The 27,911-nt window shown below is 42.5% G+C and overlaps 1 protein-coding gene across 1 annotated transcript in view; it reads right to left on the bottom strand.

The window, feature by feature from the left end:
• LOC147709194 (uncharacterized) overlaps positions 1-27,911 on the bottom strand; it is a 575,919-nt gene that overhangs the window by 325,602 nt on the left and 222,406 nt on the right. The window contains exon 9 of the mRNA XM_086925447.1: positions 5,889-5,999. Within this exon, the coding sequence (XP_086781573.1) occupies positions 5,889-5,999 (111 nt within the window). The remainder of the gene's footprint in view (positions 1-5,888; positions 6,000-27,911) is intronic.

The following is a 27,911-nucleotide window of genomic DNA, read 5'->3' as shown; positions in this document are numbered from 1 at the left end:
AAGAACTGTGGTGTTGGACGTTTGATTGCTTGTGCTTTGAGATGTTTGAGGGGCTCAGAGCTTAATTATTCTTTAATCGAGAAGGAAGCTTTGGCCATCTTTTGGGCATTGAGGAAGTTTAGAAATTTGATTTGGGGTACCAAGGTGAAAGTTCTGTCAGACCATAAACCCTTAAAATGTGCGTTTTTGAAAAAATGGCTAGATTATATTTCTTCAAGTATTAAGAAGTGGATCATTTCACTTCAAGAGTTTGATGTTGATGTGGATTATATTCCAGGAGTTATCAACAAATCTGCTGATTGTCTACCTCCATTAGTTGATGTAAAAGTAATTGATTTGGATGGGGTGAGTCTGGTGGATGATGTGATAAATGTCTGTGAAATCACATTGAGTGCGATAGATGAGTCTGAGTGGAAAACTGAAGTTAGAAATAATCATGAAATTACAAATGTTATTAAGTTGCTTCTGTTGGGAGTCTTTGAGAATGCAATTCTGGTGGCCAGTGATGGATAAGGAGATTGAGAGGATGGTTCTTGATTGCCTTGAGTGTTGTACCAGTAATAAAATATTGAAAACCAAACAGATGTCCATGGTCTGTAGGAGGATACCTGATCATCCCTAGGATGAGATAGCCATTGATATTGTTTGACCCTTGCATGGTGTTGGTGATACTCCCTATTTGATTGTCATCCTGGATCTGTATTCTAGATGGATTGAATTGACTTCTGTCAGGGATATTTCATCAGCGAGTGTCATAAAGTTTGTGGAGGAAATATTCAAGAGGGAAAGCTTTCCCAATTGCATTCTGTCTGATAACGGGATACAGTTGTGTTCTTCTGAATTCCAGTCCTATATCAAATATTGTGGCATTAACCACAAGAGAAGTTCTGTTTACCATCCAGAAACTAATGGGGCTGTGGAAAGGGTAAACAAGACTCTCAAAGAAAGCTTAAAATTAGCCAGGGTGAATAGTTTGAACTGGAAAGCTATCCTGCAAGACAGTTTCACTACGTATCGCTTGTCTCCTCACATGACCACAGCAAGATCTCCCTTTGAATTGTTAAAGGGTAGAGCCTCAAACTCTAAGTTGTGTCCAGGATGGATGAATTTGAACATGGGTTTGAAGGATACTCAGATAGGTTACTGGAGACGAAGGGAGCTTGATAAGCAGTTGACAAGGAAACTGTGTTTTGATGATAAAAAATGTGCTCATACCAATGATGTGAATGTGGGTGACCAGGTGAAAATTAAGGCACCTGTAGGTTGTCAACCCTGGTCAAAGTTCACCAACGTTAGAAATATTGTCAAGATTTCCAAGAATGCAGAGAAGACCAATGACAGCAGAATTTGGAATATGAGCCGGGTGATGTCGGTCAATTCTAATCTTAATCCAGCTGCTCGTCCTAGTGGTCTCACTCGCTCGTTTTCCTTCGACAACTAATGTTGATTCCTCTCTAACGAGTTCACATTCCTTGCCCATTAATGTCAGAGAGAGGAGTCAGAGGGTCCATAGATTACCTTTGTATATGAAGGACCATGTTTGTTAATTTTCTCTATTTGTGTTGTTCTTTTTCTTGATGGTGATTTTATTTACTTTCTTTACAAGTTCACTGTTGCATTCTTTCCTTCACTTAAGTTATGTTATGCATTATTTTGTTGTAAAGAGGAAAGATGTGTGACATCATGCTTGGTTCTGTGTGGTATCTCACCATGGGTTCTATGTGGAATTCTTCCTGATAATGATTCTGATGATTCTGATGTTGTCAGTTACTGAGCAGCCGTGGATGGCTGAGGTGTATAAACCGAACCAGACTTCAACTTGGTGTATGATCCTTATTTACTTGAGTGAAAGAGACCACACATTGCTACTTTTCAGCCCAGACCCGCAACAACAAACCAATTGGAAAGGTGGGTGGGAGTACAATCTGGCAGCTGATGGGGCAGATATCAGATAGGGTTTTGAGGCAGCAGAGTGACTCCACCCTACTTACAGCGGGACTGCAAGCTGCTTCTCCTCATAGAGGGGAAATGTATTGTGCCGCAGTGAACCTAACTGATTACCTATCTTTCCTTTTCTAGAGAAAGTATGTGGCATATTTACAAGCCCCTTGTGACAACTTTACGTCGCCATTGCGTCACTTCTGTGACGCAGCGTCGTCGTAAACAATGCGCCCTGATGCAGCATATTTACAAAGCTATGCATAATTTAGCTGACGCAGAGATATGCCAGTACTTGTAAATCTACCCCTATGTATCTACATTCTTCAGTTGGGACCCCAGCTTCAGATGGAGGTTCAATGCTCACCCCAGGTAGCTCCACTCTTCCAAACCTGCCTCGGTCTGTCCCTGTAAGTCAGTGGGAATCACAGGCTTACTTGCTAGCTACCCTCTGACACTGTGAGTACAACTGTTGCGTTTTGCTGAAATTATAGGGGTAACATCTGGTAGTTTTCCTAAGAATCAGAAGGAAACTGATTAAATGTTGGAGAAAGTGAAAACTGGCAGGTATGTCTCGTGGGTTAGAGTAAGGCAAAATGTGTCTGAGAGTCTCCGTATTCCATAGTCTTGGTTTACTTCTTTGGTAACACTGACCAGTCTTTTCCTCTGGGCCAACAAATCCCCTAGAGTTACATTTGGTAAATGTGTCCGCCCCACGCATGAGGGAGGGCTAGCCATATGAGATATCTGGTTATATTACTGGGATACGCACATTTTGGTAGTGAATGATTGGTGACACACGGTGGGAGGACCCGATCGAAAGGATTGGGATAGCACTCATGGGTGTGGAAAACATAACACATATGTTATATGGAGGAGCATGCCTCACAATGTTTCTGGTATCTCAAGCTCCAACATGTTCGTACAAACATGACAACCTTCAGGAGGTCCCAGAATCTAATCCCCTGGAGATGTGGGCACTGATGGGTCCCTTGGAAGGGGAGGAATATCACAAATGTATAAACTCCAGGTAGTATACTCCCCAGACCTACTGGGACCCTTGAGAGTTGAATGAGAGGAGTGGCTGGGGCACCTGAAGGAGCAGACTGGCAGGGACGCCTGCATGGCCCCCCATGTTTTGGAGATTTTGGCAAGGCTTCATCTCATGCAGTTTAAATTCCTTCATCAGACGTACCTTACACCTTATCAACTTTGGAGAGCTTGGGTGTATCCCTCCCCCGTGCGTTTCTGGTGTCAGGCACCTAGAAGAGATTTTTTTCCATACTGTGTGGATCTGCCCGATCGTACAGCAATACTCATTTCAAATATTTTCAAACACTGAACCTCTGCCAACGCCCCTCTCATGGAGGCTTGAAGGCGCTGCATGGACTGGTGCACAAAATTGGAAAAGACTATCTATACCACACAAGGGTGTCTCCGCAAATATGACAAAGTTTGGAACAAGTGGTAAGCCGAATATGTTTTGGAGAGGGCACCTCCATGTTGTTGTTATATTTCTAGTGTGCAACGTGTCCATGATACACTATGTAGTGCTATGTAACATGTTATCTATAAAATGTTTGCTTGATGAGAGCTTGTTTATTGCTTTTAAAAACAATAAAAACATTCTTATTAAAAAAATTGCATTTTGTTTGATGATGAAAGTAGAACATCCCACACACAATGTGTGACTGAGATATATCCTTTTCTCTCTATGAACACTTTCAACTTCATAATGATATCTTATAGTTGATAAGTGAGATTTCCATTTTTCTCTCTTTTCTTATAAGATAATCTAATGTAATAAGTTTTGTCTGATGTTAGTAATAGTTGTTCGAGCTGTTTACTTTCATGAAAAAAAATTATTAATGTGGCTTCTTCCTCTGAAACTGTGATAGATTTCGCTATCTGACTAGTAAATTATTGTTTTGCCAAAAACATACCATCTATGTTTCAAATTATGATCGTGGCATGTGGTGATGTGTACAAAACATTTAATACAATGAATGCCTACAACTGGTTCAACAAAAATTCCACCATGGTTTGTATTCTTCAAAACATTTGCTGCGAGCAATTTCACTATATCCAGTGGAATAGTAACAAACATAAAAATGTAACAAAGAAAGAGCATTTTAGCTTACTCACACAGTGTCAAGTCCAACGGTGTTCCCATCATGAACACTGCCATGTGATTAAAAGACAAGGGCACGATTAAAGGACCAGGCAGGCCTTACATTGCAAAAGTGTGCCACAGTATCACAGACATTAAGAAAGTGGTGGCTCAGATATGTTTAGCCAGGAAAATAAGATTTTATCAGGTTTCTGTGCACATGTGTGTTAAAAAAGGTAACAGTGATTATTGATGATGTTTTCTTCCCAAGTCTCCTTCCCTGCAGTTCCCATCGATTCCTTCCATCCCTTGATTATCTCAAAATTCTGTGCTGTAATTGCACACAGAATTGAGGCGGTCAAGAGGTGGACCCTTTTGTGCTACAAACTGCCACGGCGGTATCATCTTGCTGACGCACACGCTGTTTGCTGATTACTTTCAAATGCTCAAATTCTCTTTTTAACGTTCATTGTTCGTTTCATGTGTTTCAGTTAGCATAATCCTGTTTCAAAAACAAATCTACTAGGCTTTTCTCATTTACAACTGAAGACAATGTGGCTTTTAAAAGAGCAATGGAAAGTTTTCTGCATGCATGTTTTTCTCTCTACAGTGACTTCCTTTCATATATTAGACTAAATAGGATCTGTCTAGTGGTGTTGTGCTGAAACAAAATATATTTCTTTTGTATCTTGCTCTGAAGCTGTATTCGAATTGTACTCACTCTTGCAATAACTTAATGACTTTTCCTGTTCCTGCAAGTGACTCTGAAGAGTCTATTGTACCCTAATATGTTCAAATATGTAATGGCGTTCTCTTGTTTTTATGGAACAGGTTAGCATTTATTATGCATTCTGAGGGCATCGCTAGCAGTGTTGCAGTTAATGTAACTTGTTTTTATGAAAATCTGTTGGTTGCTGTCATTATTACTTCATTTCTTAACTTGATTATGTCTTTGAAAATCTATAAAGAGTGCCTTATCTGGGTTGTGCGCCAGAACTTTTGCTCGTTTTCCCCAGAGGCTGGCTTCATGTCGGTCCACTTGCTGATTCTGTACTTCGTTTTTTCTTTCGATTTATGATATTTGTTGCTAATCTGAATTCTTCTTCTGTAATGATTCTTATGAGTCTTGTGTAAGTTTCCCTTCATAACCTTGGTCCCTTGCCCTTTGGGCCTCACACAGCCACAGTCCATCCAATCAGCCCTCGGTAATTTATTAATGTGAAGTGCTGACATTCACAAAAATTGTTCAATTTGTTGCACAGATTAACCAGTCTTTGCAGCTGTTTCAAGCATGAATATCATGTTGCAGAACCTTAAAAGAGTCAAGCATCTGGAACATATGACAGCTTGCAGATATGAATACAAGCAGTGAGGAGAAACACAAGATACATGTTAGAAGGCCATGAGGTTCATGTTAGGAATGTGGGTCGAAATTGACCTATATCTTCGGTTGATCTGAAGTACGAGACATGACAGCAAACAAGGTCGCAAAATAAAATGTGCATACGCTTGCCCACTTGAGAGAGACAGTACACCAAACTATCGTTTGGGGAAATCTGTACATAAGGTGGGGCATTCGTAATTGGGACTATGGCATTAGAGTGAAGGTTCTCCAGCACATACTTGTAACAGTACTATGCGACATCAGACATGGCAAGCAAATGTATACAAACATGACGTGATGCAAAGCTTCAGAGACACTACTTCTGTGTTGACATGCAACCCTTCAACACCGTGCTCTAAAATAATTGTGAGATATTTACACTAAAAATACATTAATGTAGAGTACATAGGCTGCTGTAATAGTGGTGCTGGTTTTTGAAACATTTCTGGCACTTACCTATTCCAGGAGAGGAATAGCTTTCACACCGGTCACGAGGTCGTTTTTCATAGTACAAGTGGCATAAAGGAACGTCAGTGCAGCACCATATAAAAGGCCACAAATCGCCATCTGCAATTGAAATGTACAACTGGCACACAAATATTCAAACTGTTTAATCGCCTCGGAGTACATTGAAAGATATGCATACTTAAATTGAATAACAGACCCTTATAACAGAATGACATTAAAATTAAACATTTTTTCAACTGCCTGAAATAAGCACCAGTAATACCTAGTGTTTAAACTTGCAAGCTTTAGAAGTTGCAAAATAGCCTTGTGCAGTGGAAGGAGGGGAAAAAGCCTTCACATCAAATATCCTCGCCAACGGGAGTATTAGTAAAATATATCCATAGTCATAAATTGACCATTACAATAGAAAAGTGCCACCATCTCTCACCAGGAGCACAGCAAGTACTCTGATCACCAACAGAAGCAGCAGTTGGAAACCAGTTGTGATGGAATCTCAAAGTCTCCTAAAGGTGGCGGGGAGACCAATACTTCTGTGGTGTTATCTAAAGATTTTTCGTGACCTTGAAGAAGACATATTTTGTTGCTTCGTGTTCAGATCATTTTGAATGTATTCCTTAGTTTTTGATGAATCGAGCCTGCATGATATCAACTTATATTATACTTAAAGGTTCACACACATACAGCTCAATTATGTCTTGACAGGGGCTTAAAACTCCTTAAAATTAGATAGGATGTAGAAGCAGAGTCTAAGGTAGAGGCATGAAGGTAGGGGGCCCGATAGAGAAATTAATGAAAGTTGGACAGAGTGAGAGAAACTGAGAAAGATCACGCAACCAGTGGGGGGGGGATAAAAAAAAAGGGGGGCTTGCCTTGGCAATTGACGACTTTGCTCCTGCCTTAAATCGAACTTTTGTGCCAAGCCACAGCCTTCTGCTTCCATTATTGATCTCCTTATCATTGGAACATGTTTGGTTTTGTATTTATAAGCAGAATTCAACTGCTTATGCTAGTTTTACAATATGCTGCAGGTGAGCATGACTATTGGTGAGAATTGCATTGTTGGCGGAGTGGAAATAAGGAATTACAGGGTGAATTGGTCAATTTGGACTAAATTTCCTTGCTAATTACTCATTTTTCCCGGTATTTTCCTCAGATGCTCCACCTACTTTCAGAGCTAGTGAGCTGTGAATTTACCACAGATCTTCTTATCATGATTTGGCCTGTTATTGTGATTACTGACGATATCAGGAATAATGGGAACCTTGTAATGAAACGGCCAAGGGGACGATTTGGAAAGAGGCAGAAGTGTGACATCTGAAAAATAAAAGGAAACGCCCTTTCTACTTACCTGGTGGTGAAAGGGCATTTAGAGGTGGAGGAACAAATTGTTTATGTTGGTGGAAACTAAGTTGGTTGTAAGAAAGCCTATACCTGCATTTGACCTACCACAGGATCGTCAGATGACCAGCACACAAATGTCAGCCCTATTTAGGCTGGGGTTTCTGGTGTTTATTTTTTTATTTTCAGAAAAACATTGAAAGGTATTGTGGTTACAACCAGCACAATCATAATGTGTGGTTGTAAACAAGCACAGGCACACATTCGTTTTTTGCTTGACTTATTTTGTTTTTCGTTTGACTTATTTTGTTTTTCATTTATGTGAGCACGGGTGAATAGTCACATTTTTATATTGTTCTAGCTTACCCGTCACGCGTTGCTGTGATCTCAGAAGAAAGGAAATTCAACAAAACTTGTTATAATAACATTAAATTTACATTATGTCATTGTTAGTGAAACTTATTAATTTAATTTTTTTAAACATTTCTAAGTGTGGCTTGAGCAGTGCGTCCTCTATTGGCTTCCAATCTTGATTCTGGTTGCTCTCCTGTTTCATTCGAGCGGGCTTGAGAAGTGCGTAATTGATCGTTTTCCAATCTTGATTCTCGTTGCTCTCCTGTTTCATTCGAGAGGGTTTGAGCAGTGCGTAATCGATCTGTTTCCAATCTTAATTCTTGTTGCTTGTTCGTTTGAGAAGAACGGGCTTGAGCAGTGTGTCCTCGATGGGCTTCCAATCTTGAGTCTCTCTGCTCATTCGTTTGAGAATTACGGGCTTGAGCAGTTTGTATTCAAACAGCATTACAGGCTTGAGAAGTTTGTATTCGAACAGCTTCTAATCTTGCTTCTTGTTGCTCGTCTGTTTCTGAAGCTCGTAATGCCTTTTTCTTTCGTGCTTCTGATGTAGATTGACCAATCGATTGCCGTTTGGGGGTCATAACTGTCGACGATGCTCCCAAATTTGCCTTCTATTTCAGTATTCGAAAGATTATGAGTGTTCTGGGGGGCGATTTTTAAAACAAAATGTTGACAGAAACCTTCTTGGGAGTGTACTCAACAACTTCCCAAAGTTTCATGGCGATCGGATGAATGGTGTAGTAATGCATAAAGGACAAACAGACAGACAGACATACTTTCGTTTTTATATATATAGATTTGAGTATTATTTGATAATAGGAATGTATATTTTTGGTTAATAGTGGTTTGAGCACTATATGTATTGTACACAATATGTTTGTGACAGGTTGTAAGACATATCCACACATGGTCTCTGATGGGCTGTTCTTAACTTTAAATTCTAGTTACCCCTTATGAAGGGCCAGTAGCCAGAAATGCATTGGGTGGACTCCCAATTTGGTGATTTGCAATTAAAACTGATTTACCGAGCTGTTGGAAAAAGCCTGGATGGTCATTCCTGGAGCAATAAATGGTCTTTGATATCACATCGCCTCCATTTGAATTACACAGTGAACTGACAACTATGGGAGAATATGGTATATTTGTATGACTAAAGAATGGTTTATTGAGATAATTGACTGGAAGTGCATCGTGAAACTGGTTTGTGACTTCTAGAGTGTGGGCATTTCTCTTTGCTAAGCTCCTTTTTGTGCCTTTTAGTTTGACTCGAGTTCACAATGAGTGCTGGCCGAGCATATTGTTAAGATGGACGACACGTACACATCCAAGTAAGGAAGGAAGGATTTTGAGGAAGTAACCTGGCATCCAACACCCTTGACGATCCAGCAACAACTGCCAAAGTTCGAGTGTTGTGAGCCTAACATTCTAAAGAACACCGGAGCATAATGATTCCAACATGAGGTAAGGTTAGAAGACATACCAGGACACAGGAGAAATAAGGTGAGTTAGAAGTTACATTGAGAACTATACATCATAACACATCCTCCTCCTTAAAATAAAGAAAAGAAGAGACTTAATTAAATTACTCGAATAAACAACCCTAACTTAAATAGTGACATAATCTTGTAAGTAAGAAGGTGGTCTGCGAATTCTACCACTACAGACTCCAGGATTGCTGCTAACATTGGGGTTAACATGATGATTTCCAGAATCCCTAACACCAGAACCATCACCAACCACATCATGTTCAACAATATTCTCTTGAATCTGATGTAAAGCACCACCATCTTCTCCATTTATACACTAGACTCATTGTCAGGAATGAACAATGAACCAGAACTCTCCTCATCGTGACTCGACTGACACACACCTGGGAATCCCGTCAGCGTCAAGACACCTCTGCACCCAGACTCCATGGGCAAGGTAAAGAAGAACTGACTGTTAAGGATTGGTCTAGGGACCCACTAGAGCTAACTTCAGAGAATTTGTTTGAACTCATCCTGCAAGTGACAGAGCGTCACATGTGTTTTCCACCAGTCATTTCAATGAGACCGGTTTGACAACCTAAAGTGAATCTATTTTTGAATGATTTCAAAACCCACAACTTTGGTTGTAGGTATAATACAAAGTTCATTGTGGTGTCTATATTTATATAAAGAGAAACTCTATATTAATAAATTGGTGCTGGATTTGTTTTGAGTCACCTCAATTACATATGCACCAGAATGCTACTTTTAAATAATGAACAGATGTTCCTCTAGTAATGTCTGACTGCTCTTTGCCACACTACTAGGACTGAGTTAAGGATTATTGTTGTTGAATCCAAGGATCATCATCCTTTGTGCATTGTGAGAAAATTGCATGGTAAGACCTCCCAGCCATACCACATAATATTCTCCCTTGCAACACCAAGGGTGAACACAGGTTACACAGTGAGTGTAATCCCCTAACCCTGACAGGACTGGTGGGATCTGCCTGACGTGGGCACCAACTCAGCCAATCGGAAAGTACCAGTTCCAACAAATTGAGATTTTAGAATCCAAGCTAACTAGTTTGATGACATTTTACTAGTCAACGTTGCCCCTGGACGAGGTTGCTGTGCATGGTCTAAAGACTTAACATTATCGCTGGATACTTTGAAATGGTCTTTCCTTCTTTGTGCTAAGGTATTCAGGTATTAGCCTTCCAAACATTGCACCATTTGCATATGTATAGCTGGAGATGTTTGAAAAGTTATACCTGCAGGAGTTGTAAAAAAAACATTTGATTTGCAAAGCCACATGTTTTAATTTTGAAGTTTTCTTTTTTTTAGACTCACACTAGATGGCAAATTAGGGGTTCTCCAGCCTGAGATACTTAAATACTGATTAAAAAATGGTTGCAAAATGTGCATCTACTTTGTTTGACAAGCTTATAATTTTGCAATGCGACCTATGTACAATTAGGTTACATGATAAAATCTCCAGTCGCAGGGCATCGCAGAATGAGCTGTTTAATGAATATTAATTGGCAGCTCACTCTTTGCGTCTGCCTGTGATTGGCTGCAAAGAGAAGGAGACCACTAGCCTTTAGTTTATATCCCCAAAGAGGATTTTTTTGTATTTAACAAGTATTCTTTAAATGAACTAAATGTTGCTTAAACAATTCTTGTTTGGGGAAAAATCGGGAGCATGGGCAGTGGTCCTCTGCTCCATTCCCAGCTACCCCGATGCCGCCTTACTTGATTCTCAAAGTGGAAGCTGTTCTATGTGGAGAGCTTTCTAAACTCATTAGTTCCTCGCCATATTTCCTATCTTTTTTTAATTCCTCCTATAAGTCTTTCAGTGGACACTTCCTTGTCTAAGCTGCACATATTTTTTTCCGATCATACTGCATCTATTTGCTATCATGACACATTTTAATGAGAACAGTATTTTCCTCATTTCTAGGCTAAATAAAAGGGTGGGGCACAATATGTGTGACTGAAATACTGACTAGCAGCAATAGGGCATCTACAATATCGACTACACCATGTGTTAAACGAGTGAGAATATGCAAAGCTAAGAATATTAAATCTGTACTTTCGTAAAAATACTCACCCTAATCATATAGTGATGGTCGTAGCAGCGTGACACAGCGTCACCAGGAGGAACAGAGGTCTCCTATATAAATCATTTCAGCACAATTTCCACAGAGTTAGGATATCCTTAACTAACCCAGTTGAATGACAACAGCATCGAACCACAATTGTATCTCCACCAATTGTTTATCTCAACTGGAATTTAACACCGTTCACCCAATTATTTTGTGAATCCTTCATGCCAACTCTATGGTTCAATTCTTCAATACATTTCTTAACCGTGATTTAAATGCACAATACACTCGATTTCATAATTAATGTAGAGCTTAATATCCAGATAATATCAGAATATGATTTCTCTCCACTAGATAACATTGTATATTTTTCTATATGCATCAGAATAAAAATGTTCTCTTGGTGATTTTCTAGGGTGTTTGTTCAAGAGTGGTTCATGTATTGATGTTCATTAAAGAATAGTTAATATAATACTGTGATTTCTTTTGGTTCACATTTGTGTTGTAGGGATCAATTAGGAATCAAAATATGTTCAGTCAACATTATTCATTCTAAGATGTCATTTTTTCCAGGATTCCTACTGATCACATCTTTTATGATATGACGACAAGGGCCTCCCAATAAATACCCGGAAACAAGAGAGTAAAGGGCACATGCATCAACCAAAATACGGGTCGCAAACGGGCCAATTCGCAGAATCAGCCCCCTTGCAAGTGGTATTTTTGCATTTGGGATGCATCCACCCAAATGCAAATTTGCAAAATAGGTAAATTTGCGATTATCAATTTTGCAAAAACATTTAAGGAAGCGCAGTTTGTGATCCCTCAAATGCAATGCAAGAAGCAATCTGAGATTGCAACTTTGCATTAACGAATCACAAGTTATGGAGATTTTCAAGGGGATGATGATTTGCGATTCCTTTGAAAAATGCACCAAATGATCTTACATACAGGGAGAACAATAGACCCCAACTTAAAGATGAAAGAAGGGCTCACATTAGAAATTGAATGCAGAAATTACAGCTACTTTGAATGGTGCAAAAGCACAAGGAGCGTGTACCAGGCTTGAAAAACTACAACTTGAAAAGCATGATGGCCAAACCATGTAGACAATGAATGGAAAGCATTAGTAATGTGAATGATAATAAGACCCATAAGATCTACACAAGTCAAAAGCCATGGTTTCCAAATAATAAGCCAGATGGCATCCTTGATGTGTTTTTCCCTCTACTGGTTTGCCTTCAGGCCTCCTGTTTTGCTGGCCTTTTGACTCCGTACAATTTACTGCCGCTAACCGGTGCTAAAGTGATTGTGCTTGCTCCTGAAACCATGGTAAAATTGGCTTATACCCAATTGGCATATTTAATTAACTTGTAAGTCCCTAGTAAGGTGGCACTACTTGTGTCCAGGGCCTGTCCATTAAAGGCTACTATCGGGCCTGCAGCACCGATTGTGCCAGCCACTTACTTAGCATTTTAAAAACATCCCAGGCCTGCCATTGCAGCGTGTGTGCAGTTTTAAACTGCCATTTCGACCTAGCAAAATGAACCTTTTGCCATGCTCAAACCTTCCTTTTTAATACAAGTAAGTCATCTCTAGGGTAGGTACTGGACAGCCCAGAGATCAGTGTGCAGTGTCCTTAAAAAGTGGAACATGCACTTTTTGGTTTAACTTATCCTGGTAGTGAAAAACTCTTACATTTGTTTTTCACTAATGCAAGGCCTACCTCTCTCATAGGATTACATTAGAGTTACCTTATTACATTTAATACATTGTCATTTTCAAATGAGAGCAATTAACATATTCATGTTTGGAGTCTTTGGAAATTAAATGAAAAATCCTGACTAATGGTGAAGTCGTATTTTTAGAAAAATGTAAAGGCGACCGCTGCACTCGCTGGTAGTTATAGAAAGTCTTATAGGTAACACAAAGTTAGTAATTTTGTAGGTGCTCTGGGAGATCACCTTCTGGTTCCAAAAGGTGAAGGATGCAAACAAAATACCGCTTTGCACCCACTTACCATGTCCTACGCTGATATCGCCAGCTTAACCTGCAATAAAGCAGATACTTTTGAATTCAATACGGATGACACTGATCGTATATATTCGCTGATACAGGAACCCGAATACATCGAATCTAGTTCTGGTTCTGTTCAATCTAACATTCGCCAACTGTTATTCACAGCCAAGAGAGAGATCAACCAAAGGCTACATGTTGTATTTTAAACATTGATTTGAGAGTCACTGTATTCCTGTGTCACTACCTACCTACTTCGCCTCCTCACTCATGGTCACGCAGCCGATTTAGCGCTGGCGCGGCCCCTCTAAACAAACTTCTCTGCCGCCATCGCGGCGTGCCCGGAGGCCACGCCCCCTTTTGCAGAGGCCACGCCCCTTTTGCCGAGGCCACGCCCCCCGGCCGCCGCCCTTCATTTAAGACGCTGATTGCAAGCGCCCAAGACCTGACAGCACTGAGCTCCTGAGGCGAAAAGCCGGGAGTGCCAATTTGTTTTTAACTTGTATTTTAAACATTGATTTGAGAGTCACTGTATTCCTGTGTCACTACCTACCTACTTCGCCTCCTCACTCCTGGTCACGCAGCCGATTTAGCGCTGGCGCGGCCCCTCTAAACAAACTTCTCTGCCGCCATCGCGGCGTGCCCGGAGGCCACGCCCCCTTTTGCCGAGGCCACGCCCCCTTTTGCCGAGGCCACGCCCCCCGGCCGCCGCCCTTCATTTAAGACGCTGATTGCAAGCGCCCAAGACCTGACAGCACTGAGCTCCTGAGGCGAAAAGCCGGGAGTGCCAATTTGTTTTTAACTTGTATTTTAAACATTGATTTGAGAGTCACTGTATTCCTGTGTCACTACCTACCTACTTCGCCTCCTCACTCCTGGTCACGCAGCCGATTTAGCGCTGGCGCGGCCCCTCTAAACAAACTTCTTCAAACATAAAGCCAGCCATGCTGACGCGCAGCGTCATCACGCAGCGTCATCGCCGGACTATCGCCGGAGTTTCGCCAGAGTCAAGCCCGTCTGTGCCCGTCCGGGCCCAGACGGGCCCAGGGCATACCACTCTGCTAAACACCTCTTGCCCTCAGATCCCCTGTTACAGGTATTCACGGGACACACTGCTTGCTTTAGGCACGCCCAGACACCCCAGCTGCTGCTATTATTGGGCTGAGGGCTCCGTTTTTAAACATTGTCTTGACTGTCGCCCGTACAACACTTGCAAGAACCCTAACTCTCTTACTATGGCATTGCTCAACTGTAGATCATTGCCTTGTCATACTACCGAGGTTCATTCCCTCCTTCTGGACCATGGTCTGGATGTTTTATTTCTGACGGAAACGTGGCTGACTACAGGTTCCGACCCCGACATCGTCAACGCTCTCCCCTCGGGATATCTCATGTTCCATCTTGATAGGCCGGATGGGAGAGGGGGTGGAGTGGCCATTGTTTACAGAGACACATTTGTATGCAAAGCAGTCGACTGTGGCATCAACAACGCTGAAAGTTGTCAGTTTACCCTTCGCATCTCCTCAACTGTCTCTATCTCTGGCCTCCTTGTGTATCGGCCTCCCGCTACTCTAGGGAATTTCGTGGATTCCTTCATGGAGGCTGTTATCCCACTGGCTGCTGCCTCGTCCAACTTTGTCACCCTTGGGGACTTCAATTTTCATTTGGACGACCCTAATGACGTAGTGGCAAGGGAGCTTTTAAGCTCGCTTGGTGCACTGGACCTTCATCTTGTTAATATGGGAGCTACCCATAACAGAGGCCATCAGCTTGATGCAGTTTTTGCTAACTCTGTGAACCTGCAGGCTCTCCAGATGTTGGCTCTCCCCTGGACTGATCACCACCTTGTTCCGTTTAGCTGGCTGCTGGGGAACCGCAGAGACCCCGCTCCTAGACAACATACTGTGGAACGACTCTGGTCGAAGCTCCCGGTGGACAGTTGGGCGGAAGAGCTATCTAGAACCTGTCCTCACCTCACAGATGACCCCAACACTGCTGACCAGCTCTTGGGCAAATGGCTTACCAACTCTCTGGACTTACTGATCCCTAATAAAAGGAGGCTTGTCAGGGAGAGAAGAATTGGCTCTGCCCCCTGGTATACCCCTGAACTTGGGTGCATCAGAACCTCTTGTAAAAGGCTTGAACGTGCCTGGAGGAGAGAGCGGACGGAAGAAAGCCGGGCCAATTATAAAAGGGAACTAAGGAAATATAAAAGCGCACTGAAGGACGCTAAGAAGACTTTCTTTAGCGATCGGATTGAGAGAGCAAGCAATTCTTCAGGAGAATCGTTTAAAATCTTCAAGCAACTTCTGAAAGCCCCGGTCCCTCCAGTGTTGCACGATAATCCCAAAGAAAAATGTGAGGAACTGGCCAGCTTCTTCCACTCTAAAATAGAGAAAATATTATCCTCCTTACCTACTATCCCTCAAAGCGATGAATCGGTTACTAGTCCTACAAGTCGCCTGATTGAGCTAGCATCTTTTGGCCCCTTCTCGGAAGAGGAGGTCATAAAAGTCCTGTTAGAGATGAAGAGTGGCTCCCCGAGTGACCCAGTCCCCATAAAACATCTTAAACTCGTGGCTAACACCTTGTCAACTCCTCTGACTGACCTCTTGAACCTTTCACTTACGCAGGGCATAGTGCCCCAGAGATGGAAAAAGGCCGTGGTGAAGGCCTTATTGAAAAAGCCAGGAATGGACTCATCCAACTTGACCAACTTTAGGCCAATTTCACTTCTGCCTGGATTTTCAAAAATTGCAGAGAAGCTGGTTAACCGTCAGCTCTCTCACCATCTTGAGTCTAACCACCTGCTAGGAGACTCCCAGACTGGTTTCCGTCCCGGCCATGGAACAGACACTGCCTTGCTGGCAGTAGTGGAGGAGGCAAGGAGCACTCTAGATACAGGAGGGTCAGTGGCAGTGATCCTCCTGGACTTGAGTGCTGCCTTTGACACTGTGAGTCACCAAGTCCTCCTCCAACGTCTGTCAGAGGTAGGTGTCTCAGGGACGGCCCTGAAATAGTTGGGATCTTTTCTCTCTGACCGTTTCTACCAAGTCTGGGAGGGGTCAGAGCAATCTGCCCTAATCCCTCTTCAATGTGGAGTCCCGCAGGGCTCATCGCTGAGCCCTACTCTATTTAATATATATATGACTCCACTTGAAAGAGTGGTCGCCCCCTCGGGGGTGAAGATCATCAGCTATGCTGATGATACTCAGCTGGTGGTCGGCCTCACTCAGCTGGCGGAACAACCTGAGGTTTTACACGACTGCCTCGCCAATGTTTATCGTTGGATGTCTATCTCTGCCTTAAAGCTCAATGGAGGTAAAACCGAGCTGATGCTCCTGGGCAATCCCAGTCCCTCCATTATTGCGACCTGTTGGCCCCGGTCTCTTGGTGACCCACCATCCCCCAAGAAGGAGATCAAGTCCTTGGGAGTATGGCTGGAAGAAGATCTGTCCTTCAGGACTCATGCCAGGAAGACCGCAGGGGTTTGCTTTGGCTTACTGAAATCAGCCCGAAAGGTGCTACCTTTGCTTCCTGATCCAGCAAGGAAGCTGTTGATACGTGGCCTAATTCTATCGAGGCTCGATTATGGGAATGCGCTGTTTCTCGGTGCCCCCGAAGCGACCTTCAAAACCCTCCAACAGGTGCAAAACGCAGCTGCGAGAATCCTTATGGATGTTCCCAGAAGGCAGTCTGCTGCTCCTGCCCTCAGAGCGCTTCACTGGCTCCCCGTGAAGGAGCGGGTGAAATTTAAAGCGCTATGTACTGCCCATAAAATTTTACATGGCAAAGGCCCCCCTATCCTTGCTAATATGGCCCGTCCCTATAAACCCCCACGTCTGCTGCGCTCGGACCAAAAACACCTTTTGCAGTCAGCCAGAGTAAGAAAAGCTCGTTCTGGGGGCAGGCGTTTCTCGGTGCAGGTGGCGTCTCTTTGGAACTCTCTCCCCCTCAGGATTCGCTCAGAGCCCAAGATCCTACCATTTAGGAAACTTCTTAAGACCCACTTGTTTCCACAGTAGTGATTAGCTGAGTCTCCCCTTCTGGTCTGTTGCGCCGGGACGCCCCTGGGTAAGCTGAGCGCATTATAAATTTCATATTATTAACATTAATCAGAAACCATCGAGTTCAACGCATTCCCCGTGGATTGCGATTTTGCTTGAAATCTACCTTATGAAAAAACAATCCGCGTTTTACTGAGAAGTGGTATGGAATAGTAAATAAATGTTCTTTGGACCTTATACTGCTTATCGTGGAAGAATTGTCTAAATTACTAGAAGAATTGGAAAACGAAGTTAAACAACTAAAACATGAATTTAGTACCAAACTTACCCCTGAAGAATTGTCCAAATCCTTGGAGGAAGTGAACATCCAGTTAGATAAATATGTGAAAGAAATAAATGAACGCAGGTTAAGAAAATTCAAGCGCGGCACTGTCGACTATAAACTTGGCGAAGTTTATAATTGGGCCGAGATATATGCAGCAAGGAGGCAACATCGCACCCAGACCAACAGATCAACGGAGGGAGACTCTACATCATCGGAAGAACCATCAAGAACAGGCTCATTTCGAGGTAAACCAAGACAACAAGGTCCTCAACAAGGAACAAAAACATCGGACCAGCCATCTACATCTGGAACAAACAATGCTTCCAGAAATGTCAGCCAACCTACTACAGATACGAATCCTTTTTTAGGGGTAGGCCAAATACCCTCCGTAGATCCAGGAGGTCCCGACGTAAACACCACTCTATTACCTCCAGCCAAATCAACCCGGAGTCACAGAATTTGATCATAAATATTTCCCAAACACCTCTAACTTTGTCTCAACAAAAAGTCATCCAAAAGGGTATGAACTTTGTACCGACACACCAAACTAATGAACTGAACACCACCATATTGTTCTTCAAATTCATGAGAACATTACGTCTAAGACATTTTTTCACTTATGTATGCGTACCCACTGACAGAGAAGTAGACAGCACACTCATGGGCCTACGTCCAAAGAGTACTTTCACTTCGCCGACAAGCCATAAAGTATTGGATAATTTTGAAACAGTGGTTCAACAAGAATTACATGGAATCTTTTCATCATCCAGACCACATAGTCCAAATTTGTCCAACAACGAACGCCAAGCTCTAAGACAGCTTGCCAACAACACGGATTTGAAAATCACTAAAGCAGATAAAGGTGGAGCTATAGTAGCTTTAGATTCAAGCTACTATATTGAAAATTTGGAAGTTCATCTCAACAACCAAGACCTTTACATGACACTGAACCTAGATCCCACCAACGAGTTCAAAGCGGTTTTGGTTACCATTGTTACCAACGCAGTTCTTGCTAATACCATCACTGAAAGGGATAAAAGATTCCTTATCAAAGAATATCCACAGACGCCTCATATATACCTATTGCCTAAAATCCACAAACACCCCACAAAACCTCCATTCAGGCCTATCGTCAGTACTTGTGATTCTATCCATGAGCCTACTGGACGATATATTGATAAACATCTTCAAGCCAGTGTCAAAGCTATGTCCACATACATTCAAGATACCACTGACTTTCTGAGAAAACTCCATGAAATCCATATCACACCGGATCAATCTGTCATTCTAACTACCATAGACGTCAGTTCACTCTATACCTCGATTCCTCACGACCTGGGCCTTGAAGCCCTAGAATCTGCTTTGGTACAAACTAACAAACCCACCTATTTACAAATCTTCATCTTGGAACTCATGCAGTTCACTCTTCACCATAGCTACTTTCAATCTTTCAACAACCAACACCATCTGCAATCATCTGGAGTAGCCAGTGCAACTGTGCTGCTCCAGCCTACGCCAATTTGTTCATGTACCACTTTGAAAAACAACATATTTTGAAACACAAAAACTGGGAACCATTCCTGTGTTCGTACCATCGGTACATTGATGACATTTCTCTAGTGTGGAAGGACAATGAAACACAATTGACAGTGCGATTGAGAATCTAAACTCCATCAATGACTGCATTCAATTTACCCACACTTACAGCAGAACCGAAATATCTTTCTTAGATGTTCAAATCAAATTGATCAACAATCAATTTACCACATCCATATACACGAAAGAAACTGATCGCAACAATTACCTACATTACCAAAGCTTCCATCAACCCAGTTTGAAACGTCACTTACCATATTCACAACTGTTACGTGCTAAACGTATTGCTTCTACTTCCGAACTATACACCCAGGACAGTCAGTAAATCATCTCTAAATTCCACCAACGGGGTTACCCTACACAAATTACGAAAACTGCAGAACAACGAGCTATGTGCCTCAACAGAGCAGATTTGCTCAAACCTAAAAATACCCTCCAGGAAGATGAAAATCGTTCTGTCTTTGTATCCAAATTTTCCACACAATCCAAAAAAATCAAGGAAGTGATTCGCAAACATTGGCCAATGCTTCAATTGGAGAAAGATTTCAACAACATTTTTGACAGATCACCTATCTTTGCATACCAACGTTCTAAAAACTTACAAACTCTTTTAAAACAACCAACATTGTCAACCCTGACTGTTTTCAAAGGAACTATACCGTGCCGAAATTGTGGACACTGCAATAGTATCATACCTGGAAATATTTTGTGTCACCCTACGAAAGGTACTCCCATTCACCTTCAAGTGAATGCTACTTGTGACTCTACCAACGTCATATATATGCTGAAATGCCCGTGCGGCCTCCCGTACGTGGGAAAAATGGAACGTAAGATCAAAACTCGACTCACTGAACATCGGAGCAACATTCGCACGAAGAACTTAAAGTCATGCATTGCAGCACATTTTGTGGCACAATCCCACCGTCAAATTCGTTTTCTTGTTTTGGAAAATTTCCCAACAAAGATAATGGTAAACTGTTACTACAGCGTGAACTTCACTGGATATACCTTTTACAAGCCCTACAACCGAAGGGATTAAATGATAGAATTGAACTTAGTTGTCATCTATGAACTCCATGCATCTTTCTCGCTAAATTGCTTTTTCTCTCTCATGCCTGTGATTTACATTGGATTAATTTTTTTTCCTATTTCCATACCGTGTGATTTTCTTCATGTTGATGTTCGTTTGATGATGTGCTTTAAAATTGCCTGATCATTGATTTTGTAACTCTGTTCTAAATTGTTCTTATTTTCTGTTTCTGCATTTCACGTTTATTTACTGTCTTTGATATTTCACTATTCCCTTGGCTTATACTCTCTTCTCTTCCTTCGTCTCTGGTATTTTTCACATTGCTCGCTTGCGTGTTCCTATTAGTCCCGTTTCTTTGTTTACGTTTTTCTTTTCTTGTACTGGGCGCCTCTGCGCATGTGTGGCGTCTTCCGGGTTATGGCTCGGCTATACGGGACGGAGTTTACCCTGTTTACTCGTAATCTTCTTGGTAACTGGTAAGCTATTTCTACACTGGATTCACGCGGTGGCTCCTTGTTTGTATGAGCACTTTGGTTCTTTTTTCATTTCCTGTCGTGGATATTAATGAGGATGATCTATTACGCCATAGTTTTTTTGTTTGCACGTAGCACTCTGATTCGTTTTCACTTTCCTTGGTATTTCGGCTATCAGGATGTTTTATTGACTGTACCCTATCTCTTTCTGTCGATCTGGGGATTTTTGGTTCTCCTACAGTTCGGTCATAGATATCAGCACATCCTATACCTCTTTTATCACTGACTTAAATTTCTCCCACACGTTCGTTGTATTCACTTTTTAATATGCTGTAATACTTCCTGTCTATCGGCGATCTACATCGAGCTTTGTTCATTTGTTTTCTTTCTAGATACATATTCCCCCTGAAGAAGTGCTATCCTAGCACGAAATGCATTGGGGTTGTAACTTACTTTGAGAAGAATTATATATGGACCTTAGTTTTTGTTCACGTGTGAAGTCGAAATGAACATATGAAGATAATATGTGACTAAGATACCTTTGAATCTACCTAAAGTACTTTGACAAATAATTTGTTCAAAAACATTTGGATAAATGATTACGTCTACTTGAATCACCGTTGTGCTACGCACTATTTGTGCATCAAGAGTGCTCTGAGATAGTTCTTACCTCCTGTAAGACTTCCTTTTTTTGAAGTCGTATTTTTAAAATGTTTTGAAAATGTCACTAATAAAAAGTTGGCATTTTGATGCCTTAGCTATTTGGTGCCGCAGACTGACTCTGGGTCACCTGACTGGGTATAGTGAACAGTTGGGCTTTGTGACAGCCACACACAATATGGAGATTAGATGTGCCTGGATGGGCCATCACTGGCAGGATGGAAAGGAGGAGCTGGGCACAGCCCCACCTACACTTAAATGGGCTGTGTCCTGCCAGGACAAGGAAGACAGGGCATATGTGCACTTCAAAAAAAGCCTCTAGAAGCTTCTCCCTATTTCAAAGGCCAAACTGGGTATAGATACTGGACTTCAAACTCCAACTCTTCAGTACACTTCTGGACCTGTCAATACTCTGCCAGAAAGAAGGACTGCTATGCTGTTGAAAGGGCAGCCACTCCCCTGTTCTGAAGGACTGCTACCCTACTGTGTTGACCTGCTGCATGCCTGTGTGAGAAGGACTGGATCTGAATCTGTTGTCCCCAGGGCCCCAGAGTAACTCCAGGAACTAGTTAGCTAGCTGCCTGACTTGAGCCTTAGGCACAAACGGTTCTGATAACCTTGATCCCAACACCTGTAATCAACCATTTGTGAGTTTACCCAGCCAAGTGGTGCCACCCCAGTCCTGGGCCATTGGAAGTGAGCCTACGGTGCTTTGCCAGACTCTGTGGATCCAGTGGAACCAATACATCTCCTCTGCTGCGCAGCAAAACCCTGACCAGAACCAATCTCTACTACATGGATTGGTACTGCCTGCATCTTATTGCAGCCTGTTTCCCATTCCAAACAGCTGTTATGCAATCAATCAACCAATCAAGGTTGGTAAAGCACAGCTACTCACTGTTGTTCGCGCCGCTCGATCTTTTAAAGCGGTGGCGCGAACTCTCTTGTGGGATGTCCGGTCTGTGCGCATGCTCCACACGAAGAGCGATGCGTGCGCGTGTTCATCTTAAAGGGAACAGTGCTCATGATCCCATGTGCTTTTTTTTTAGTGGAGGCGATCAAGAATAGGAAGAGGAAGGTTTTCCTCCATTGGGCTCTTCTTTTAGTGTAGAAGATGTCATTCGTAATATGCCCTTTTTTATTTGAGAAATAAGGGTCAGAGATTGGTGTTTCATGGTGAGATTTTAATAGGTTACGTTTAAAGCTTTTAGCTGCTTTTGTATGAGATTGGGGGGATATTTGATTGAATATGTGTGCGCTCCATAGTGAAGTAGAAGCTTTTAAGAGGGGGTGGGAAAGTGACCTGGAGTATGTGATGTAGTGTGCACTAAGAGAATGATGAGGAGCTAGGTTAGAAGGGAATAGCTCTCAACTGTGATCTTGTTGTGTAGGGAATCGAGGATGATGTCAGTGTTGTATGGGAACCGAATCATACTCGGAGAGTCAGTCCAAGATGGCTGCCCTGTTTACTGCATATGGCTGTTCCTTGGAGGAAGTCTGCTGACCCTTTCCATTAGTTGGACCTCTAGGTGTGTAGTCCTCTTTCTGTTTCCAATGTGATGATTAGTACTTCCTTTTTCTATTGAAGTGATGTCAAGAGGAAGTCCTATGTCTCTTTCTAGCTAAATCCAAGTAGTGGTTAATACTTTCAGCCTAGTTAGATCCATTGCTGCCATTTTGTATAGATTGTAAACTCAACCATGTATAGGAGAATAACAAAATGGTCTCCACACTCACACGGTCAGCAGCAAAAACAGAACAGTGGACCTAGGCTCGTAAAAACCCCGAAGGGCTAGACCCAGTTTGTAGAATGATTGTTGCATATATTTGCAACTGTATGAATACAAGAGCAAATCTATTGCAGCTTATAATGAAACCTGTGCTAGCAAAAGGGCAGGCTGAAAATTAATTGCAGACCGGTCTGCACCACATCTAGTGAAGATCCAACAGCATTGAGGGTCTAGTGGTGTGTCTGAGAGTCCGCAGCTCATTGCTCTCTCTCCAGAATGGGGACGAGCTTATGCCTCAGTCCGATTCCCAAATGCTTAAGGACACAACGCGAAGGGCGGGGGACGAGCCGTACCTCCGTAATGCTCCGCTTCCATGACTGCCGGAGAGTGATCAATGCATTTGCAAATCAGTCTTCACCCTGTCCCTCATGGGAACAGTCCAGCCCGAACTGCCAAGCCAGGTCTTTCACAGACCGGAAACAAGCATCCTGGAACAGGCTTCGGGGCACCAGCCCTCATCAGCCAGGCTGCATTGAATTCAGTGGTGCAGTGAACACGGGACCCACGTCTGGGAATACCTTTCCCACTTATGGTGACAAAAGCAAAGGGAATCCAGCAGACTAGAAATATCAGGGCAGGACTTACCTGGCCTCAGTTTCAGCCGTGAGGGCAACGGCTTCTACACTCTTCGTGCTCCCCACCTTGCAGCAGTACTAGCCATGAGGGCAACGGCTCCTGCATTCTCTGTGCTCCCCACCCCGGCACTACAACTCCCAGGTGCCCCGGGGGTCAGGGCACACCTGTGACGACACCGCAGCGCCCGGAGGCGCTTGCCAGGATTGGGGCGCCGGGAGCTGCAGTGGGAAACGTCAGGGCAGGACTTACCTGGCCTCAGTTTCAGCCGTGAGGGCAATGGCTTCTACACTCTTCGTGCTCCCCACCTTGCAGCAGTACTAGCCGTGAGGGCAACGGCTCCTGCATTCTCTGTGCTCCCCACCCCGGCACTACTACTCTCAGGTGCCCCGGGGGTCAGGGCGCACCTGTGACGACACTGCAGCGCCCGGAGGCGCTTGAAAGGATTGGAACGCCTCCCGCATCGCGGGACAAGCCCGGGACAAGGGCGGGACCATCTGTGGCCATCAGAGGCCTGAGAAGGACGGGACGGGCCCCCCCCTTGGCATCAGAACATGAGGAGGTAAAGACTCGGACTATCTTATTTACAGTCCTTCCGAAATGGGTATTTTGACTTTGTGACCTCAGTTCTTACCAGATCCTGCCGCAGTTTTCGGTACTCACTGTTTTTTCAATTGAGCTACATTATGATTCGCAAGGGGGCTACCAAAAATGCCACCCCCCAGAGGGATTCGGTGATTGGGACACTTGACCATTATCTAAGCAGGACAATATTGCCCACATCCCATGAAATAGAGAGATTAGAACTATCCCCGTTCATAGACAGCACACCCAACAAGCAATCTCCCTTACAGGTAGTCGACACAGCACAAAATCTATCTCTACTGGAGGAACTAAATAATATATGTAAAACAAACTATGCTTCGCTGGAACTAAGAACAAAGCAAATTGGCTCATTTAACTACCACACTGCAAGCACTAACCCCCTGATTAGTACATCTTTCCACCAAAATGATAGTCTGTTATGCACCCCCCATTTGCTATCTGCAAAAGATATCACCCCAAATATAGCGCCCCCTCAGGATCCCCCGGCTAAAAGAAAGCAAAATGGGATTACAAATCAGGGAACCCAGGCGAAACAACTGAGATTGTGCTCAAGCCCCCTCTTGGTCATTACCACTTTCCCACCAGCCCCAGTGGTCGCCTCTAACTCAAACTTAAATTTGAACCTAAAACAATTCAAATTTTTTGGCACCTTCCATCGATGAAAAATTACTGGCCCAGATTGAACATCTGGTCAAATCTATAATAAAAAATGAACATTCTAGGGGATAGGCTCACGGGATTAGAGGAAACAATCAAGGCCAGTTCGACACTCATAAAAAGCTTTATAAAATCTAACCCTCCCCTGTCTCTTGCTACCACAGAAGTTTCCAAACCATCTGCACAAATTACTAAGGTCCAAATACAACCAGTAGCCTCACTCACGACAGTGCCAAATACTTCTAGAGTATCCATTAACCCTACACCAGCACAGTGCACTTCCGACAGAGTAGGATGGAGCAAAGATCCAACATTCCATAAGGGGACAGTTCCTAACCACGGCAATATGTTAAGATCACGTAATCACATTCACCTACCACCGGAGGCTGCTCCATTTGTCTGCGTTCTCTCGGGTGTGCCAGCACTCACAAGTGGAAAAACCGAAAGGCATCAGGACCTATTAAATAAGGTTACTTTTTGGCTAACAAAAAAAAAATGGCATCATTTAAGCATGGTATAATCTGAACCATTTTTAATCCGGACTTCTTGCAGCAACAGAATAAAGTCAATACAGCTAGCAAGTGGGTCCTAGTTTTAATAGCATTGGCCATCTTTCTGCACGCTGGCCATTGCAGGGGTTCTAGGTGCATTCACCTATTTTTGGTCACTTTTGGGAGACAGATGAGTGGTTGATTAGATAGCTTATGTACACGGCACTTTTTATAGTTTGTATTCACACATCTATAATTATTTGGGTGTTTTTCTGTTTGTTTTGTCATGACAAGGAGAGAGCGACCAATGATGAGAAGTGGGTAAATTGACAATACCAGGTCAGGAACCCCCTCGGGTGTTACTACCGTGAGGCGCTCCCTCTTTGTTTTCACACGTTTGTGTTCCACGGGTGGGAATGAGATAAGACCTTATTTAACGTTGCAGCATTTACACCACGACCTGTAGATTAGTGTTAAGGATACACTTCTTGTGTAAGAGTATGACCCATTGCGCAACTCTGCCCCAGGTCTGTTTGACATGTTGGTGTCCGTTGGAGGAGGTATTTTTTGTTGAATACTGACTAAGTGGGGGGCTGCCTCCTCCTCCTTAGTACCTTCCCCCTTGATCTCCTTTTGTTGCTTACAAAAAATAGACCCCTGCACCCCACTATAGATGGGAGAATCATGAGTGTTAGAAGGGTGGGCTGGCTAGGATCCTCCCAAAAGATATCCCCGGTGACCTGGTTCTAGTAAAATTCAGGAACAAAAACGTTGTCCCATATCTTCAGACTTGGCAGCCCCAAAAAGGAGATGGCCCTATATCCACCTGGGATCTATATGACTTTTATCCTACCACACCATGCTTTCGCTTAACAAGACCAACTGCTAAGCATAACCACCGGATGGACGGAAGTGTCCGCGCATTGAATGGCTGTTTTGAACCATTGTATAACAGCTACCCTTGATTTACATATGGAAAAGTCTCAATAGATTCACCCTGTTTGTGATTAATTGTTCTAATTTAGGGACAACTCAGCTGTAACGGTATAGTTCCAAATGCTAAATCCAATGAAATGAACATAATTAGACAGGAATTTGCATTTAAAGGATGAGGATCATATTTTAATCTTAATTTGTAGATATTTTGTGTTTTTGCAAAGTATGTTTTATGAACGTTATGCTTTTATGATTTGATACTTAAATCGAATAAAGCTGTTACTGAACTGACTAGAAATATTATACAATTGGCACAGATCTTAATTACTGAGAAGAGTGCACATTATGATCATACAGGCAGTCAGATACTAAAAACATGTGAAGAAACCGTAAGAAGGATCAGGTAATACAACAGTTATGTTAAATCTAATCAGTGAGAGAATGCAGTGGAAGGGAACACAGAGCAATGCTACAAATCAAATTTTGTCATAACAATATTGTTCCATATTTTCAAAGTGTTCAATCCACTAGCCAAATATGTTCCATTTTAGTTCAAAATAACCTTGAAAGCGGGTGTGATTTGTAATTGATTATTAATAATCTTGACAAGATTATCAAGAATCAATTACAAATCACATCAGCTTGGTGGTTTGGAGGTTAATTCAATGACTCTTAAGCAGAGATGTTCAGAATGATTGGCTTGAGTAAAGTGAGATAATTATAGAAATGTTAAGCTGTTACATCTGCTTCTACTATGGTATCAGCATAATTCCGTTTAAAAAATATTTTTGTGCGATTTAGCTTATGCAGAGAAGGCCATAAGGACACTAGCTGGCGTTCTCTATATTGGTAGAGTTACAGTTATTAAAATATTTTAGAGTGTGTCTGATTATAGCATGTACCACATGTTTTGTTTTCTCATTGAAAGTGCATCCAATACAGCTTCCACATTTATAATGGCCAATCAGTTTTTTCAGGTTTCACAGTTCCCAAATATGCTAAATCTTTGATTTTTTTTGCAATGTTGGCATGTACCACATAAGTACATAAATGTTTTCCTTTTCTAAAAGCAAACATGCGTAGATCGTCATTTATTTCGGATGATCGGATTAGCGCACAAGGGGCATATTTACAACTAAAGTGGCGGAGCACTGTGTTAAGCCAAGAAGGCTAACACCACGCTCCATCACTTTAGAAACGCAGGGCTGCACCTTATTTACAACAATACGGTGCAGCCCTGATTTCTTCCTACACTGTTGCTAAATTTAGCTGCCTAGTGCCACAGCAGCAACCTTGCATCATGGGAATGATTGTTTATGTGCAGGAAGTTGTCCCTTCCTGCACATAAACAATCATAAATAGCATTTTGTAACTTTTATGTGTGCTGCTTTGTGCACCACACATAGAAGTTGCACTTGTCATTTTTAAAATGATAGTTTATGTGCAGGAAGGGACACCTTCTTAGAATCATACATGGTGTTTTGCTGTTTCTATGTGTGCTGCACAATGCAGCATGCACAGAAACAGGAAAAGGGAAGAGAAATAAAGCATTTCTTCTCGTTTCGGCTGTTTAAGACTAGATTTTC

This window comes from Lissotriton vulgaris, chromosome 6, assembly GCF_964263255.1.
Source record: "Lissotriton vulgaris chromosome 6, aLisVul1.2, whole genome shotgun sequence".
Lineage (NCBI taxonomy): Eukaryota > Metazoa > Chordata > Amphibia > Caudata > Salamandridae > Lissotriton > Lissotriton vulgaris.
Note: the sequence above shows the minus strand (reverse complement) of the source record. Positions and strands in the feature narration are given on the sequence as shown.